The 15,462-nt window shown below is 37.0% G+C and overlaps 1 protein-coding gene across 3 annotated transcripts in view; it reads left to right on the plus strand.

Moving 5' to 3' along the window:
- Window positions 1–15,462, plus strand: part of MSR1 (macrophage scavenger receptor 1) — a 105,367-nt gene that overhangs the window by 14,083 nt on the left and 75,822 nt on the right. For all 3 annotated transcript variants that reach the window (XR_005216023.1, XM_037831240.1, XM_037831241.1), the window contains exon 4: window positions 14,334–14,746. Coding sequence is in view for 2 of the 3 variants with exons in the window: in XM_037831240.1 (XP_037687168.1) it covers window positions 14,334–14,746 (413 nt within the window). In the remaining variant the exon portion in view is untranslated. The remainder of the gene's footprint in view (window positions 1–14,333; window positions 14,747–15,462) is intronic.

The following is a 15,462-nucleotide window of genomic DNA, read 5'->3' on the forward strand; positions in this document are numbered from 1 at the left end:
CAAAAAGCCATCTTTCCAATATTAATGAAAGAAATGAGCTTTTGAAAATATGAGCTCATGTATTCTTTACTTAAATTTGTTGTAAAGAGTTAAACAATGTTTTAAAAAGTAAAGATTAAACTAGTTTTCACTCAGGGTTTGGGGAACAAGCAGTCTCGTGCTTTTAAATCTGTAAGTAAAATGTAGCCTTTATTGTCAACTCATGTTGAACTTAATGTCAAAGAACCCAGGTACATGACCCTTCATCAAATCAGGTCTTTCTATACTGTGAAAAAGATTTGCTTTATCAATATGAACTAGATAGAAAGCATGCCTAGCAAAATAAAGCAGAGACTATTGTGTTCATGGAAATGCTAAAATCTAGAAAATTTTGGTGTCATGCAATATTACTTCCCCGCAGTTATCAATATTGCACATGTAAATGCTTTATTTACAGATTAGAATCCAAAATATCAATAACAATAAAAGCTGAAACTTATTAAATGCTTATTTTGTGCCAGGTTAGTGGTCTATGCACTTTATATATATTAGCTCATTTAATAATTTAAACACTGACTCTTAGTATCCCGTTTATACAGAGGGTGAAATAGATGCATAGAGATTAAGTAACTTGTCCAACATCACAGCTTTGTAAAGGACAGAGAGGAACTGCTAACCAGGCAGTCTGACTCCAAAGCTTGGTTTCTCAAGTGCAGGCAACAATCATCATAATAGGAAACTTTATAGGGACAATTTTGAAATAATGTTGTAAATGTTGGATCAGGTTTCTAATTATTTAAAGTCAGATTCCATCCCAATCAGTTTTACATTCCCACGATTCCTTTACACATATAGGTGCTTAATAAATAAATCACAGAACTGATGAATGCATGACTCTTGCTGCCAACCTAAAATTTTTTCCCCAGATTGTATTTAGTAAATGTGATGGGATGCAATCAACAAATATATATACATATATATTATTTCCAATCTAAATATAAATCCAGAAGTATAAAATAATGCACACTCAATATGCTCTCTTGTGGATCATATAAAAATGTAGCCACATGTACTTTATTCATTCAAATAAGCTGGCTTTAAAGAGAATGTAACCCAGAAAAATATGTTGTATTTTTAAATTTGACTTTAATTACATATATGATATAATCCTTAATCTTAATAAATAATAGATAAAACAATATCATCAAACAGCTTCTTTAACAAAAGGTCATAAATATAGTAAAGTCTATAACTAAGATATTATCTTTCATGTATCAGGCACTTTAACTTTGAAGAGAGTTTTCATATGTGCCAGTCTGTGTGCTATGGAGTTATATGCCTTATCCCATTCAGTCCTCAACACCATTACTGAGGTAGTTTTTACCTTTACACTTAAGAAAGAAGGATATAAGTAACTTGCCCATAGTCACTCAGCTAGTGAATGAGAGATGGAGCTAGAATCCAAAACCAGGCAGCATGATGCTGAATAAACATTGAGCTTTCATTTATATAACAGATATCCTGAGCTAGGGGATGGAACTCAATGTTTTCCATGTGTTATCTCATTTAATCTTCAAAGACCTATTAAGCTGGTAATGTAGCCATTTCATTTTCATTAAGAAAACCAACGGATTCAGTTGGAGCTGTATGTATAGATGTCCATTCTTTCTGTTAATATTATTGTGAAATAATTTCAAACTTACAAGACAGTTTAAAAAATAATACAAAATCCCTGCAGAGAACTCCAACATGCCACCCACCAGATCCACCATATTTTAACATTTTGCCACATATGCCATATCATTCCATCCGTCCATCCATCCATCCATCCACCCACCCATCCATCCAACATCTATCATCTTTTTATCTGTCTTCCTACATATCTAGCTATCATATAATCTATTTTCTAAAAGTTTGAGAGTAGGTTATAGATATCATGCTCCATGTATACTTGCTACTTCATGTGTATTTCCTAAGAACAAGGATATACACTTATTTAACATTATTAATTACAGTTATCAAGCTGAAGAAATTTAACTTTGATATAGAGCTTACTCTCTATATTCCAAATTTTGAATATGTGCCAGTTATGTCCTTAGGTGTATTTTCTCCTTCATCATTAAATCCAGTCCAGGATCATCTGTTGAATTAATTGTCACTGTTAATTAGTATCGCTCTCTTTTTGTAATTATAGAAGAATATAAACAACATAAAATTTACCTTCTCAACCACTCTCAAGCATACAATTCAGTGGCATTAATTACATTCATAATGTTGTGCTACCCTATCTGCCATTCATTACCAAAACTTTCCCATCACCCAAACAGAATCCCTGGACCTATTATGAATTACCCATTACCCCTGAACCTTGCCCTTTGATAACCCCACACTGTATTTTCTATCTCTGTGAATTTGCATATTCTGATTATTTCATATAAGTAGTATTGACATCTTAATGATATTGCCTTCCAGTCCGTGTCTTTCCCTTTTTTTTAAAGGTCTTCTGGAATTTCATTCAGTAATGATTCGTAGTTTTCCATGTACGAGTCCTCTATATCCTTGGCTACATTTATTTCTAGATATTTATTCTTTTTGGTTGCTGTTGTAAATGGAATTGTTTTCTTGATTTCTTTTTTGGATTATTCTTGGCTGGTATATAGAAATACCTCTGATTTCTATAAATTGATCTTGTACCAAGTCACTTTACCAAATTCTTTTATTAGTTCTAGTAGCATTTTTGTAGATGCTGCAGGAATTTTTTTATATTGGATGATTTCATCTGGGAATAGGGATAATTTTACCTTGCTTTGCCTATTTAGATGCTTTTATTTTTTTCTTGGCTAATTGCTCTGTCTTCCAGTATAACATTGAATAGCAAAAGATTAGAGCAAGTATTCATGTCTACTTCCTGATCTTAGGAGGAAAGGTTTCCATCTTTGACCACTGAAAATGTTAGCTGTGTGTTTTACATAAATGACTTCAAGCTGAGGAAGTTTCCTTCCATTCCTATTTTATTATTTTTTTCAAGAAAGGTTGCTGGATTTTGTAAAATTCCTTTTCTGCAGTAATTGAGAAGATGAGGTGTTTTTTCCTTCATTCTATTAATGTGCTTTGTTACAGTGATTGATTTTCTGATGTTGAGCCATCCTTGGATTCTTGAATAAATCCCACTTGGCCACGGTATACAATCCTTTCAGTGTACTCTTGGATTCAATTTGCTAGTATTTTTTTAGGATTTTTGCATCTATATTCATAAGGGATAGATATTGCTCTGTAATTTTCTTTTCTTGTTTTATCTTTAGCTGTCTTTGGTGTTAGGGTGATGTTGACCTATAGAATGAGTTAGGAAATGGTCCCTCCTCAATTTTTGGAAGAGTGTTTGAAAGATTGTTGCTAATTCTTCTTTGAATCCTTGTTAAAATTCAGCAGTGAAGCCATCTGGTCCTGGACTTTATTTGTTATTGGTCTGTTGAGATCTCTTTCTTCTGGAGTCAGTTTAGGTAATTTCCAGGAATTTGTCCATCTAATCTGGATTGTCTAATTTGTTGGCATACAGTTGTTCATAATACCCTTTTATAGTACTTTTTACTTCTGTAAGGTCAGTAGTAATGCATCTGCCCTTTCATTTCTGATTTTTTGTTATTTGCATTCTTTCTTTTTTTCTTTGTCTAGCTAAAGGTTTGTCAATTTTATAAATCTTTTCAAAGAACGAAATTTTGTTTACATTGATAATCTCTTGCTTTTCTATTTTCTATTTCATTTATCTAATTATTATTGAGGGTTCCTTGTACGTGAAATTGCTTCTCACTTGGAGTTTTCAGTATTCTCTTCTTGTGTTTGGCCTTTGTCAGCCTGATTTTAATGTTTCTCAGTGTGACTCTGAATATTTCATGTTTGGGGTTCATTGAGCTTCTTGGATATGTGTATTCATGTCTTTCATTAAATTTGGGTTGTTTTCAGTCATTATTTCTTCTAATATAATTTCACCCCTTATTCCTTTTTTTTTCCTTCTTGGACTCCCATGACATGCATACTGGTTTGCTTGATGCTGTCCGATAGTTATCTTCGGCTCTTTTCAGTTTTCTACTTCCTTTTGGCTTTCTGCTCCCCAGACTCAATAATTTCAATTGTCTTATTATGTTCACTTAGTTTTTCTTCTTCCAGTTCCAATCTGTTGTTGAATCCCTCTAAGGATTCTTTTTTTTTGTTTTCTGTTACTGTGGTCTTCAGTGAGGCCTTTGTTCCTTAAAAGCTTGCTTTCAGCTGGTGAGCTAATGTATGGAGTTCCTTAAATACCAGTAGCTAACAATATAAAACAAGAACAATTAAAAAAAAAAAAAAAACTTTTCCAGTCTTTGCCAGTGAACTGTGCAAGTACAGTCCTTCAGTGCTTAGCTGTCCTGATAATCAGTTTAAATAAAAGCCCAGGGCAAAATCATAGTCTCCTCCCTGTTTTTTTCTCAGCATGCATCTTGTCTTGGGAATTCTCTCAGGGGCTTTAGGAATTTTCCCATTTACATGTATCTGAATGTTCCCTTTCTCCTAGGAAATAGTGTTTCCTCACAGTCCTATGTGCTGTACTGTATGTCCCACAGCCATCACTCTTTTGACCCAGATAGCTGTGATATGAATGTTCTCCTCCAGAATTCTATAGGAGAGCTCAGTGAGCCATCCCTACAAACAAGGAAAGTTCTGCATAGGGAGGCTGGCATGAATGTCCTGATTCAGTCCTTCAGGCTGCCACCAGATTGGCACAAATGTGCATGTGCTCGAGTATGCGCCCGAGGGCTAGTCCGCTCCCCCAGAACTGAGACCCATGTTGTGGTCACAGGCCAGCTCTAAGTTGAGCTGCTGAGGTGATGACAGTAGGGCCAGCAAGGGCACCACAAGACTTTTGTACTTTTTGAAGTTGCCTTTTTCCTGATTCAGTGCTTATCCTGTTATTGCAACCCTTTAACTATTTTCTAGAGCTTTGAGAAAGATGATTCTACCAATTTCTGCTTGTTGCTTAAAGCCTCTGTGGGGAAATGGAGCCCTGGAGTGTCTCACTCCACCATCTTAATCATGTCACCTCTCTGATTTTAAATCACATGAAGTTACTTTTCATATTGCTTAAAGATCATTGAATATGGAAAATCTCATACAGTAACCAATTATGAATAAGGTATAGATATAAATTTTTAAAATATATAGAGATAGGGATATACAGAAATATGATTAATGATAAAAAGATGTTTAACATTTTCTTCATTGTGCATAATTATATATTTTTTATATGAGAACCTATTGGTCACACATTTAGTTTTTTGTTTTTTTTTATTGAATTTTTTTTAATCATCATTTTATTGAGATATATTCACATACCACGCAGTCATACAAAACAAATTGTACTTTTGATTGTTTACAGTACCATTACATAGTTGTACATTTATCACCTAAATCAATCCCTGACACCTTCATTAGCACACGCACAAAAATAACAAGAATAATAATTAGAGTGAAAAAGAGCAATTGAAGTAAAAAAGAACACTGGGTACCTTTGTCTGTTTGTTTCCTTCCCCTACTTTTCTACACATCCATCCATAAACTAGACAAAGTGGAGTTTGGTCCTTATGGCATTCCCAATCCCATTGTCACCCCTCATAAGCTACATTTTTATACAACTGTCTTCGAGATTCATGGGTTCTGGGTTGTAGTTTAATAGTTTCAGGTATCCACCACCAGCTACCCCAATTCTTTAGAACCTAAAAAAGGTTGTCTAAAGTGTGCGTAAGAGTGCCCACCAGAGTGATCTCTCGGCTCGTTTTGGAATCTCTCTGCCACTGAAGCTTATTTCATTTCCTTTCACATCCCCCTTTTGGTCAAGAAGATGTTCTCCGTCCCACGATGCCGGGTCTACATTCCTCCCCGGGAGTCATATTCCACGTTGCCAGGGAGATTCACTTCCCTGGGTGTCTGATCCCACGTAGGGGGGAGGGCAGTGATTTCACCTTTCAAGTTGAAAAGTCTCTTAGCCAGAGAGAGAGGGCCACATCTGAGCAACAAAGAGGCATTCAGGAGGAGAATCTTACGCACAAATACAGGGAGGCCTAGCCTCTCCTTTGCAGCAACCGTCTTCCCAAGGGTAAAACTTATGGTAGAGGGCTCAACCCATCAAACCACCAGTCCCCTATGTCTGTGGTCATGTTAGCAACCATGGAGGTGGGGTAGGCGAATACCCCTGCATTCTCCACAGGCTCCTCAAGGGGGCACTACATCTTTTTTTTTTTTCCTTGTTTGTCTTTTTTCTTTTTTTTTTTTTTTAACTTTCCCTTCTTTTTTAAATCAACTGTATGAAAAAAAAAGTTAAAAAGAAAACAAACATACAATAAAAGAACATTTCAAAGAGACCATGACAAGGGAGTAAGAAAAAGACAACTAACCTAAGATAACTGCTTAACTTCCGACATGTTCCTACTTTACCCCAAGAAAGTTACATAATATAGCAACATTTCAGTGAACTTGTTCCTACTACATCCATCAGAAATTAACAGACCATAGTCATTTCTGGGCATCCCCAGAACGTTAAATAGCTTATCTGTTCTTCTTGGATTATTGTTCCCCCTTCCTTAATTGCTCTCTACTGCTAGTTCCCCTACATTCTACATTATAAACCATTTGTTTTACATTTTTCAAAGTTCACATTAGTGGCAGCATATAATATTTCTCTTTTTGTGCCTGGCTTATTTCGCTCAGCATTATGTCTTCAAGGTTCATCCATGTTGTCATATGTTTCACCAGATCGTTCCTTCTTACTGCCGCGTAGTATTCCATCGTGTGTATATACCACATTTTATTTATCCACTCATCTGTTGAAGGACATTTGGGTTGTTTCCATCTCTTGGCAATTGTGAATAATGCTGCTATGAACACTGGCGTGCAGATATCTGTTCGTGTCACTGCTTTCCGATCTTCCGGGTATATACCGAGAAGTGCAATCGCTGGATCGAATGGTAGCTCTATATCTAGTTTTCTAAGGAACTGCCAGACTGACTTCCAGAGTGGCTGAACCATTATACAGTCCCACCAACAGTGAATAAGAGTTCCAATTTCTCCACATCCCCTCCAGCATTTGTAGTTTCCTGTTTGTTTAATGGCAGCCATTCTAACTGGTGTTAGATGGTATCTCATTGTGGTCTTAATTTGCATCTGTCTAATAGCTAGTGAAGCTGAACATTTTTTCATGTGTTTCTTGGCCATTTGTATTTCCTCTTCAGAGAACTGTCTTTTCATATCTTTTGCCCATTTTATAATTGGGCTGTCTGTACTATTGTCATTGAGTTGTAGGATTTCTTTGTATATGCAAGATATCAGTCTTTTGTCAGATACATGGTTTCCAAAAATTTTTTCCCATTGAGTTGGCTGCCTCTTTACCTTTTTGAGAAATTCCTTTGAGGTGCAGAAACTTCTAAGCTTGAGGAGTTCCCATTTATCTATTTTCTCTTTTGTTGCTTGTGCTTTGGGTGTAAAGTCTAGGAAGTGGCCTCCTAATACAAGGTCTTGAAGATGTTTTCCTACATTATCTTCTAGGAGTTTTATGGTACTTTCTTTTATATTGAGATCTTTGGTCCATTTTGAGTTAATTTTTGTGTAGGGGGTGAGGTAGGGGTCCTCTTTCATTCTTTGGATATGGATATCCAACTCTCCCAGCCCCATTTGTTGAAAAGACCATTATGGCTCAGTTCGGTGACTTTGGGGGCCTTATCAAAGATCAGTCGGCCATAGATCTGAGGGTCTATCTCTGAATTCTCAATTCGATTCCATTGATCTATATGTCTATCTTTGTGCCAGTACCATGCTGTTTTGGCAACTGTGGCTTTATAATAAGCTTCAAAGTCAGGGAGTGTAAGTCCTCCCACTTCGTTTTTCTTTTTTAGAGTGTCTTTAGCAATTCGAGGCATCTTCCCTTTCCAAATAAATTTGATAACTAGCTTTTCCAAGTCTGCAAAGTAGGTTGTTGGAATTTTGATTGGGATTGCATTGAATCTGTAGATGAGTTTGGGTAGAATTGACATCTTAATGACATTTAGCCTTCCTATCCATGAACATGGAATATTTTTCCATCTTTTAAGGTCCCCTTCTATTTCTTTTAGTAGAGTTATGTAGTTTTCTTTGTATAGGTCTTTTACATCTTTTGTTAAGTTTATTCCTAGGTACTTGATTTTTTTAGTTGCTATTGAAAATGGTATCTTTTTCTTGATTGTCTCTTCAGTTTGTTCATTTCTAGCATATAGAAACATTACTGACTTATGTGCATTAATCTTGTATCCCGCTACTTTGCTAAATTTGTTTATTAGCTCTAGTAGGTGTATCGTTGATTTCTCAGGGTTTTCTAGATATAAGATCATATCATCTGCAAACAATGACAGTTTTACTTCTTCTTTTCCAATTTGGATGCCTTTTATTTCTTTGTCTTGCCGGATTGCCCTGGCTAGCACTTCCAGCACAATGTTGAATAACAGTGGTGACAGCGGGCATCCTTGTCTTGTTCCTGATCTTAGAGGGAAGGCTTTCAGTCTCTCACCATTGAGTAATATGCTGGCTGTGGGTTTTTCATATATGCTCTTTATCATGTTGAGGAAGTTTCCTTCAATTCCTACCTTTTGAAGTGTTTTTATCAAAAAGGGATGTTGGATTTTGTCAAATGCTTTTTCAGCATCTATTGAAATGATCAATTGATTTTTCCCTTTCGAGTTTTTAATGTGTTGTAATACACTGATTGTTTTTCTTATGTTGAACCATCCTTGCATTCCTGGAATGAACCCCACTTGGTCATGGTGTATGATTTTTTTAATGTGTCTTTGGATTCGATTTGCAAGTATTTTGTTGAGGATTTTTGCATCTATATTCATTAGGGAGATTGGCCGGAGTTTTCCTTTTTTGTAGCATCTTTGCCTGGTTTTGGTATGAGGTTGATGTTAGCTTCATAAAAAGAGTTAGGTAGTGTTCCATTTCTTTCAATGTTTTGAAAGAGTTTGAGTAAGATTGGTGTCAGTTCTTTCTGGAAAGTTTGGTAGAATTCCCCTGGGAAGCCATCTGGCCCTGGGCATTTATTTGTGGGAAGATTTTTGATGACTGATTGGATCTCTTTGCTTGTGATGGGTTGGTTGAGGTCTTCTATTTCTTCTCTGGTCAGTCTAGGTTGTTCATATGTTTCCAGGAAATTGTCCATTTCCTCTACATTATCCAGTTTGTTGCCATACAGTTGTTCATAATATCCTCTTATAATTTTTTTAATTTCTTCAGGATCTGCAGTTATGTCACCTTTTTCATTCATTATTTTGTTTATATGGGTCTTCTCTCTTTTTGATTTTGTCAGTCTAGCTAGGGGCTTGTCAATCTTGTTGATCTTCTCAAAGAACCAACTTTTGGTGATATTTATCCTCTCTATTGTTTTTTGTTCTCTATGTCATTTATTTCTGCTTTAATCCTTGTTATTTCTTTTCTTCTACTTGGTTTAGGATTGGTTTGCTGTTCATTTTCTAGCTTCTTCAGTTGATCCATTAGTTCTTTGATTTTGGCTCTTTCTTCCTTTTTAATATATGCGTTTAGTGCTATAAATTTCCCCCTTAGCACTGCTTTTGCTGCATCCCATAGGTTTTGGTATGTTGTGTTCTCATTGTCATTCGTCTCTGTATATTTAGCAATTTCTCTTGCTATTTCTTCTTTAATCCACTGATTGTTTAGGAGTGTGTTGTTTAACCTCCAGGTATTTGTGAATTTTCTAAGTCTCTGATGGTTATTGACTTCTAATTGTATTCCATTGTGGTCAGAGAATGTGCTTTGAATAATTTCAATCTTTTTAAATTTATTGAGGCTTGTTTTATGTCCCAGCATATGATCTATTCTGGAGAAAGTTCCGTGAGCACTAGAAAAGTATGTGTATCCTGGTGATTTGGGATGTAATGTCCTGTAGATGTCTGTTAAATCTAATTCATTTATCAGATTGTTTAGGTTTTCAATTTCCTTATTGGTCTTCTGTCTGGTTGATCTATCTATAGGAGAGAGTGATGTGTTGAAGTCTCCCAGAATTATTGTGGAAACATCAATTGCTTCCTTTAGTTTTGCCAGTGTTTCTCTCATGTATTTTGTGGCACCTTGATTGGGTGCATAGACATTTACGATTGTTATTTCTTCTTGCTGAATTGCCCCTTTTATTAGTATGTAGTGGCCTTCTTTGTCTCTCAAAACATCCCTGCATTTGAAGTCTATTTTATCTGAGATTAATATTGCTACACCTGCTTTCTTTTGGCTGTAGCTTGCATGAAATATTTTTTTCCATCCTTTCACTTTCAGTTTCTTTGTGTCCCTGTGTCTAAGATGAGTCTCTTGTATGCAACATATTGATGGTTCATTTTTTTTGATCCATTCTGCGAATCTATATCTTTTAATTGGGGAGTTTAATCCATTTACATTCAACGTTAAAACCGTGAAGGCATTTCTTGCATCGGCCATCTTATCCTTTGGTTTATGTTTGCCATATTTTTCCCTCTCTCTATTAATATCCTTTATTGTACCCATACCGAATCTCTTTAGTACTGAACCTTTCTCCAAGTCTCTCTGTCCTGTCTTTGTTTCTCTGTCTGTAGGGCTCCCTTTAGTATCTCCAGTAGGACAGGTCTCTTGTTAGCAAATTCTCTCAGCATTTCTTTGTCTGTGAAAACTTTAAGCTCTCCCTCAAATTTGAAGGAGAGCTTTGCTGGATAAAGTATTCTTGGCTGGAAATTCCTCTCACTCAGAATTTTAAATATATCGTGCCACTGCCTTTTTGCCTCCATGGTGGCTGCTGAGTAGTCACTACTTAGTCTTATGCTGTTTCCTTTGTATGTGGTGAATTGCTTTTATCTTGCTGCTTTCAGAACTTGCTCCTTCTCTTCTGTGTTTGACAGTGTGATCAGTATATGTCTCGGAGTGGGTTTATTTGGATTTATTCTATTTGGAGTTCGCTGAGCATTTATGATTTGTGTATTTATGTTGTTTAGACGATTTGGGAAGTTTTCCCCAACAATTTCTTTGAATAATCTTCCTAGACCTTTACCCTTTTCTTCCCCTTCTGGGACACCAATGAGTCTTATATTCGGACGTTTCATATTATCTATCATATCCCTGAGGTCCATTTCGAGTTTTTCAATTTTTTTCCCCATTCTTTCTTTTATGCTTTCATTTTCCATTCTGTCATCTTCCAGGTCACTGATTCGTTGTTCAACTTCCTCTAGTCTTGTACTATGAGTGTCCAGAATCTTTTTAATTTGGTCAACAGTTTCTTTAATTTCCATAAGATCATCCATTTTTTAATTTAGTCTTGAAATGTCTTCTTTATGCTCTTCTAGGGTCTTCTTGATTTCCTTCATATCCCGTACTATGGTCTCATTGTTCATCTTTAGTTCTTTGAGTAGCTGCTCTAGGTGCTGTGTCTCTTCTGGTCTTTTGATTTGGGTGCTTGGGCTTGGGTTATCCATATCGTCTGGTTTTTTCATATGCTTTATAATTTTCTGTTGTTTTTGGCCTCGTGGCATTTGCTGAACTTGATAGGGTTCTTTTAGGGTTTGTAGACCAATTGAAGTCCTTATCTCTAATTTACCAGATCTACAGCTTCGTGGAGTACACTTTCTCCAACTAACCAGCAGGTGGCGTCCACGAGCCACCTGTTCTCCACAAGTCAGTTCTCCCCTGCTTAGCCTTTTTGGTGAGTGGGGGAGTGAGTCTTGTGGGGCCCAATTGGTGTACCAAGCTTGCGTGTGTAGTTGGTGTTGCCTGCCCTGTATGTGGGGCGTGTTTCTGGGCAGTCGGGGAGGGGGGGTGGCCCTAACAATCAAATCTCCCTGATGATCCTAGAGTTTTAAAGCTGCTGCAATAGTCTAATCCTTCAGTTCAGTCCTGCCACAGTTTGTCTCTGCCACTGACCCACAAGTTTTTGGTATTGGCATATGGCTCCTGAGACTTGCAAGTGGGCCCCTCTTCCAGGCTGTGCACCCCGGGTCCTCTGTTGAGGGATGACTGTGCTATGTCACAGGTGAGTGCCGTCCCCCCAGGGCAGTTCTGGGCTGCTGGGCTGTGTGGGGAGGCTCCCAGTCTGCTCAAATGATGGCTGAATGGGGCTTTGTTAATTCACACTGCTCCACCTTCCCAGCTCTGGGACATTCAGCTGAGGTTGCAGGGAAGGCTAATGTCCACGCCCAGTTTTGTGGTGTGTGCCTGTTATTTGAAGCACTTCCGTCACACTGGGTTGTCTGGGGCAGCTCTGGGCTATGGGGCTGGCGATGGGCAGGAGTGTTTCCTGTCCACCAGGATGGTGGCTGTGAGCGGACACCCCCCTTTTCTTGGGAAGTTGTGTTGTTTAGTGAATTTTCTCAGCCACTGGATTATTGCCTTTTGTCTCAGAGCTCTCTTAGTTCTGCTCTTGACTTGACGTGCCCAAATTGCAATTCTTTGAAGCTTTCTGTATTGGGCTTCTTAGAGTAATTGTTTTAGAAAAAGAAAAAAGGATTTAAAAAAAAAAAAACAAACAAAAAAAAAACGGCCCTCCTCAGAGATCTAATGGGTTATTGAAATGCTAATAGACAAAGCAACCAGGGCCATTAAGGAAAGGTCCACAGGGCAGAGAGATCAGCTTTGCTTCGGGATTTGCATATGCGCCTCAAGGCCTGATCTCCGCCCTTCCCCTTTCTGTGTTCACCAGAACTCCAAAAATCCTCTGCTTTTATTTTGGAGTTTTTCGTGTTGTTTTTTTTCTATGCCTGTCTCCTCTCTGCTGGGCTGGCTGCTCTCAGAGTCTCTGGTATCTGGTCTCAGTCTATCTATGGTTGGAGTTTGAATCAGTAGAATGAGTTTCCGATAAGAGCAGCCACTGCAGTTCTCCCTTCTCCTTCCCGGAGCTGACAGCCCCTCCTCCCCTGGGACTGAGCCTGGCAGGGAGGGGCGCGGGTCCCCTGGCCGCAAAAACTTACAGATTTCGCTGATCTCAGCAGTTCCACGTTTTCATGAGTGTTGTATGAAGTATGCCCAAAGACAGATTGCTCTGTGGTGTCCAGTCCACGCAGTTCCTGGCTTTTTACCTACTTTCCTGGAGGAGTAACTAAAACTTACAGCTCACCAGTCTGCCATCTTGCCCCGCCTCCTCTCCCTTCCCACACATTTAGTTTTTGAAACTGTAAACATATTGCTTGAGATCCTTTCAGAAGGATATTAAGTTTGTTTAGAGGACATTGCCCATTTGGAAATACGTATTGTTAGCTCAATATGCCACCAAAATTCCATTTAGTAGAACTTTTTTCTTTGGGAAATAATTAGCTATGAGATTGTTCATCAAAATATTGAATATATTAGTGAAAATGGAGCAAACTAAATATAGAGATTTCATGAAATAAATTCTTTTAGATCCACACATAGAATACAATACATTTATTAAGATTATTTTTGTAGAACGATATTAAATAATAGGAAAAAGTATTTATGCTATAGAATTAAAATAAAAAGTAGTGTCCAGATTCTATGTAAAATATAAGAATATGATAGGGGAAACAGAGAGTAAGATTTAATACGCATACACCAAAATGTTAACAGAGTTTAATTCTGGATGGTGACATCAGTAGTAAATTATTTTTTCCTTTTTACCCATCTTTACAAATTTTTCTGAGTATATGTCTTATAATAAGTAGAGTTTTATAAAAACAGTATTTTTTTTTAAGTGAAAAGATTTACTTTCCCAATTTCCTACCCCACCAACTGAGAATTAGTTCTGTGTAATTTGAAAAATGGCAGTTTTCACCAGCTTAAGCTATAGAATGAAGAAAATGAATACGCAATTTATTCATACCATGCATAACACTACTACTTCTACATTTAATATGTATTATCATCATCATCATAATTGAGCTCCATAATTGTTCACATATTTGACATTAGTACTTCAGACACTGTGTTAAACGTTATCTCATTTTGTCCAACCTCAGTCCTGAGTGGCAGGGGAAGTAGAGTATACAATGCACTTCAAAATGGCCAAGCCAAATGCAATGGCCAGAAGATTCATGCAAGCGGCAATTCAGAAAGAATGATTTAATCCTGGAATAAATTCTAAAGTAAAGTCTTGGAAAGGGAGGCTATTTTCCTCTTGGTAATATGCTTAGAGTGGTTTGCACATTGTATATTGAATGTGGATGCTTGATTAAGGGTAGCATTCAAAATTTTAAAATGGAATAGAATGGAGTGGAAGGATGTAGAAAGCAATGGGATGGGATGGGATGTTATAGAATGGGATGGTGAGTGCATTTAAATGTACAGGCCATGACTTCATTTATTTTTATTTAAATATGCAGCTCAGTTCCTCAAGTGGGAAATGAAGAATTGCACAGATGGTTCAATTAATGAAAATGGCATATCTGAACTACTCACGGGAAAAGGAAATGGCAGTGAAGATACAATGAGATTTAGAGAACTTGTTATGGAACGTCTGAGCACCATGGAAGAGAGAATCCGGTATATTTCCGATAGGGAAACCAATCTCATAAACTCAGAGCAGTTCCAAAATTTCAGTGTGATGACTGATCAAAGACTTGATGATGTTTTTCTCCAGCTAAATACCTTAGTTTCCTCAGTCCAAGCACATGGAAACTTAGTAGATGAAATCTCTACGTCCTTAACGAGACTGAATGCCACCTTGCTTGACTTGCAGCTCAATATAGAAATGCTGAATGGCAAAGTCCAAGAGAACACAATTAAACAACAAAAGGTAAGGTTTTTGTATTGGAAGGCCACACGCAGGAACTGAATCCATCAGATCCTATCTCCTCAGGCAGTCCAGGAAAGCAAAAGTTGGAAACTGTTCCAACGTCTTCCTGTTTACTTTGATTATTCCGACAATCTTACCAAAGGTTTCAAACAAATTCACTGAGTGCCTTCTCCAGGACTCCCAGCAAACTTTGTTTCTGTTGGATATAGACTCTCTAATTTTTTTTAATGACTGTTAGGAGTGCCTTTTTATACTGTCTAATTACAATTACAATTTTAGATTATCTGAGCATATCTGGAGAGGTAGACATACTGTGTGTGTGAATTTTACAACACACAATATTTTTTCATCATAAGAGGAATAGAAACCTTATTTACATGAATACCCTACAAAATCTAAATTTTAAAATAATTTACTTTGTCATTCCTGAGCAGTATACTTAAGTCTTTACATGCATAAAATACAGTAACTAAAGAATTAAATGTTGAAGTAAACAATCCCTCCTTATCATCATAGGTTCAAATACAAAATAGGTTTCTACATCCATGCAAGATATAATATACATTAAACATTTAGAGAAACAGCTGCAAGTAAAGCACTATCACTCTTGAGTGATCAGATATGCCTTTATATTTGCACCAAGAGAGCAAAACATATTTTAGGCCAGTCACCAGCAAAGTTCCTCTGTAAAGAGCCATAACAAATACTTTTTAGGC

Source organism: Choloepus didactylus, chromosome 3 (assembly GCF_015220235.1).
Source record: "Choloepus didactylus isolate mChoDid1 chromosome 3, mChoDid1.pri, whole genome shotgun sequence".
Classification (NCBI taxonomy): domain Eukaryota; kingdom Metazoa; phylum Chordata; class Mammalia; order Pilosa; family Megalonychidae; genus Choloepus; species Choloepus didactylus.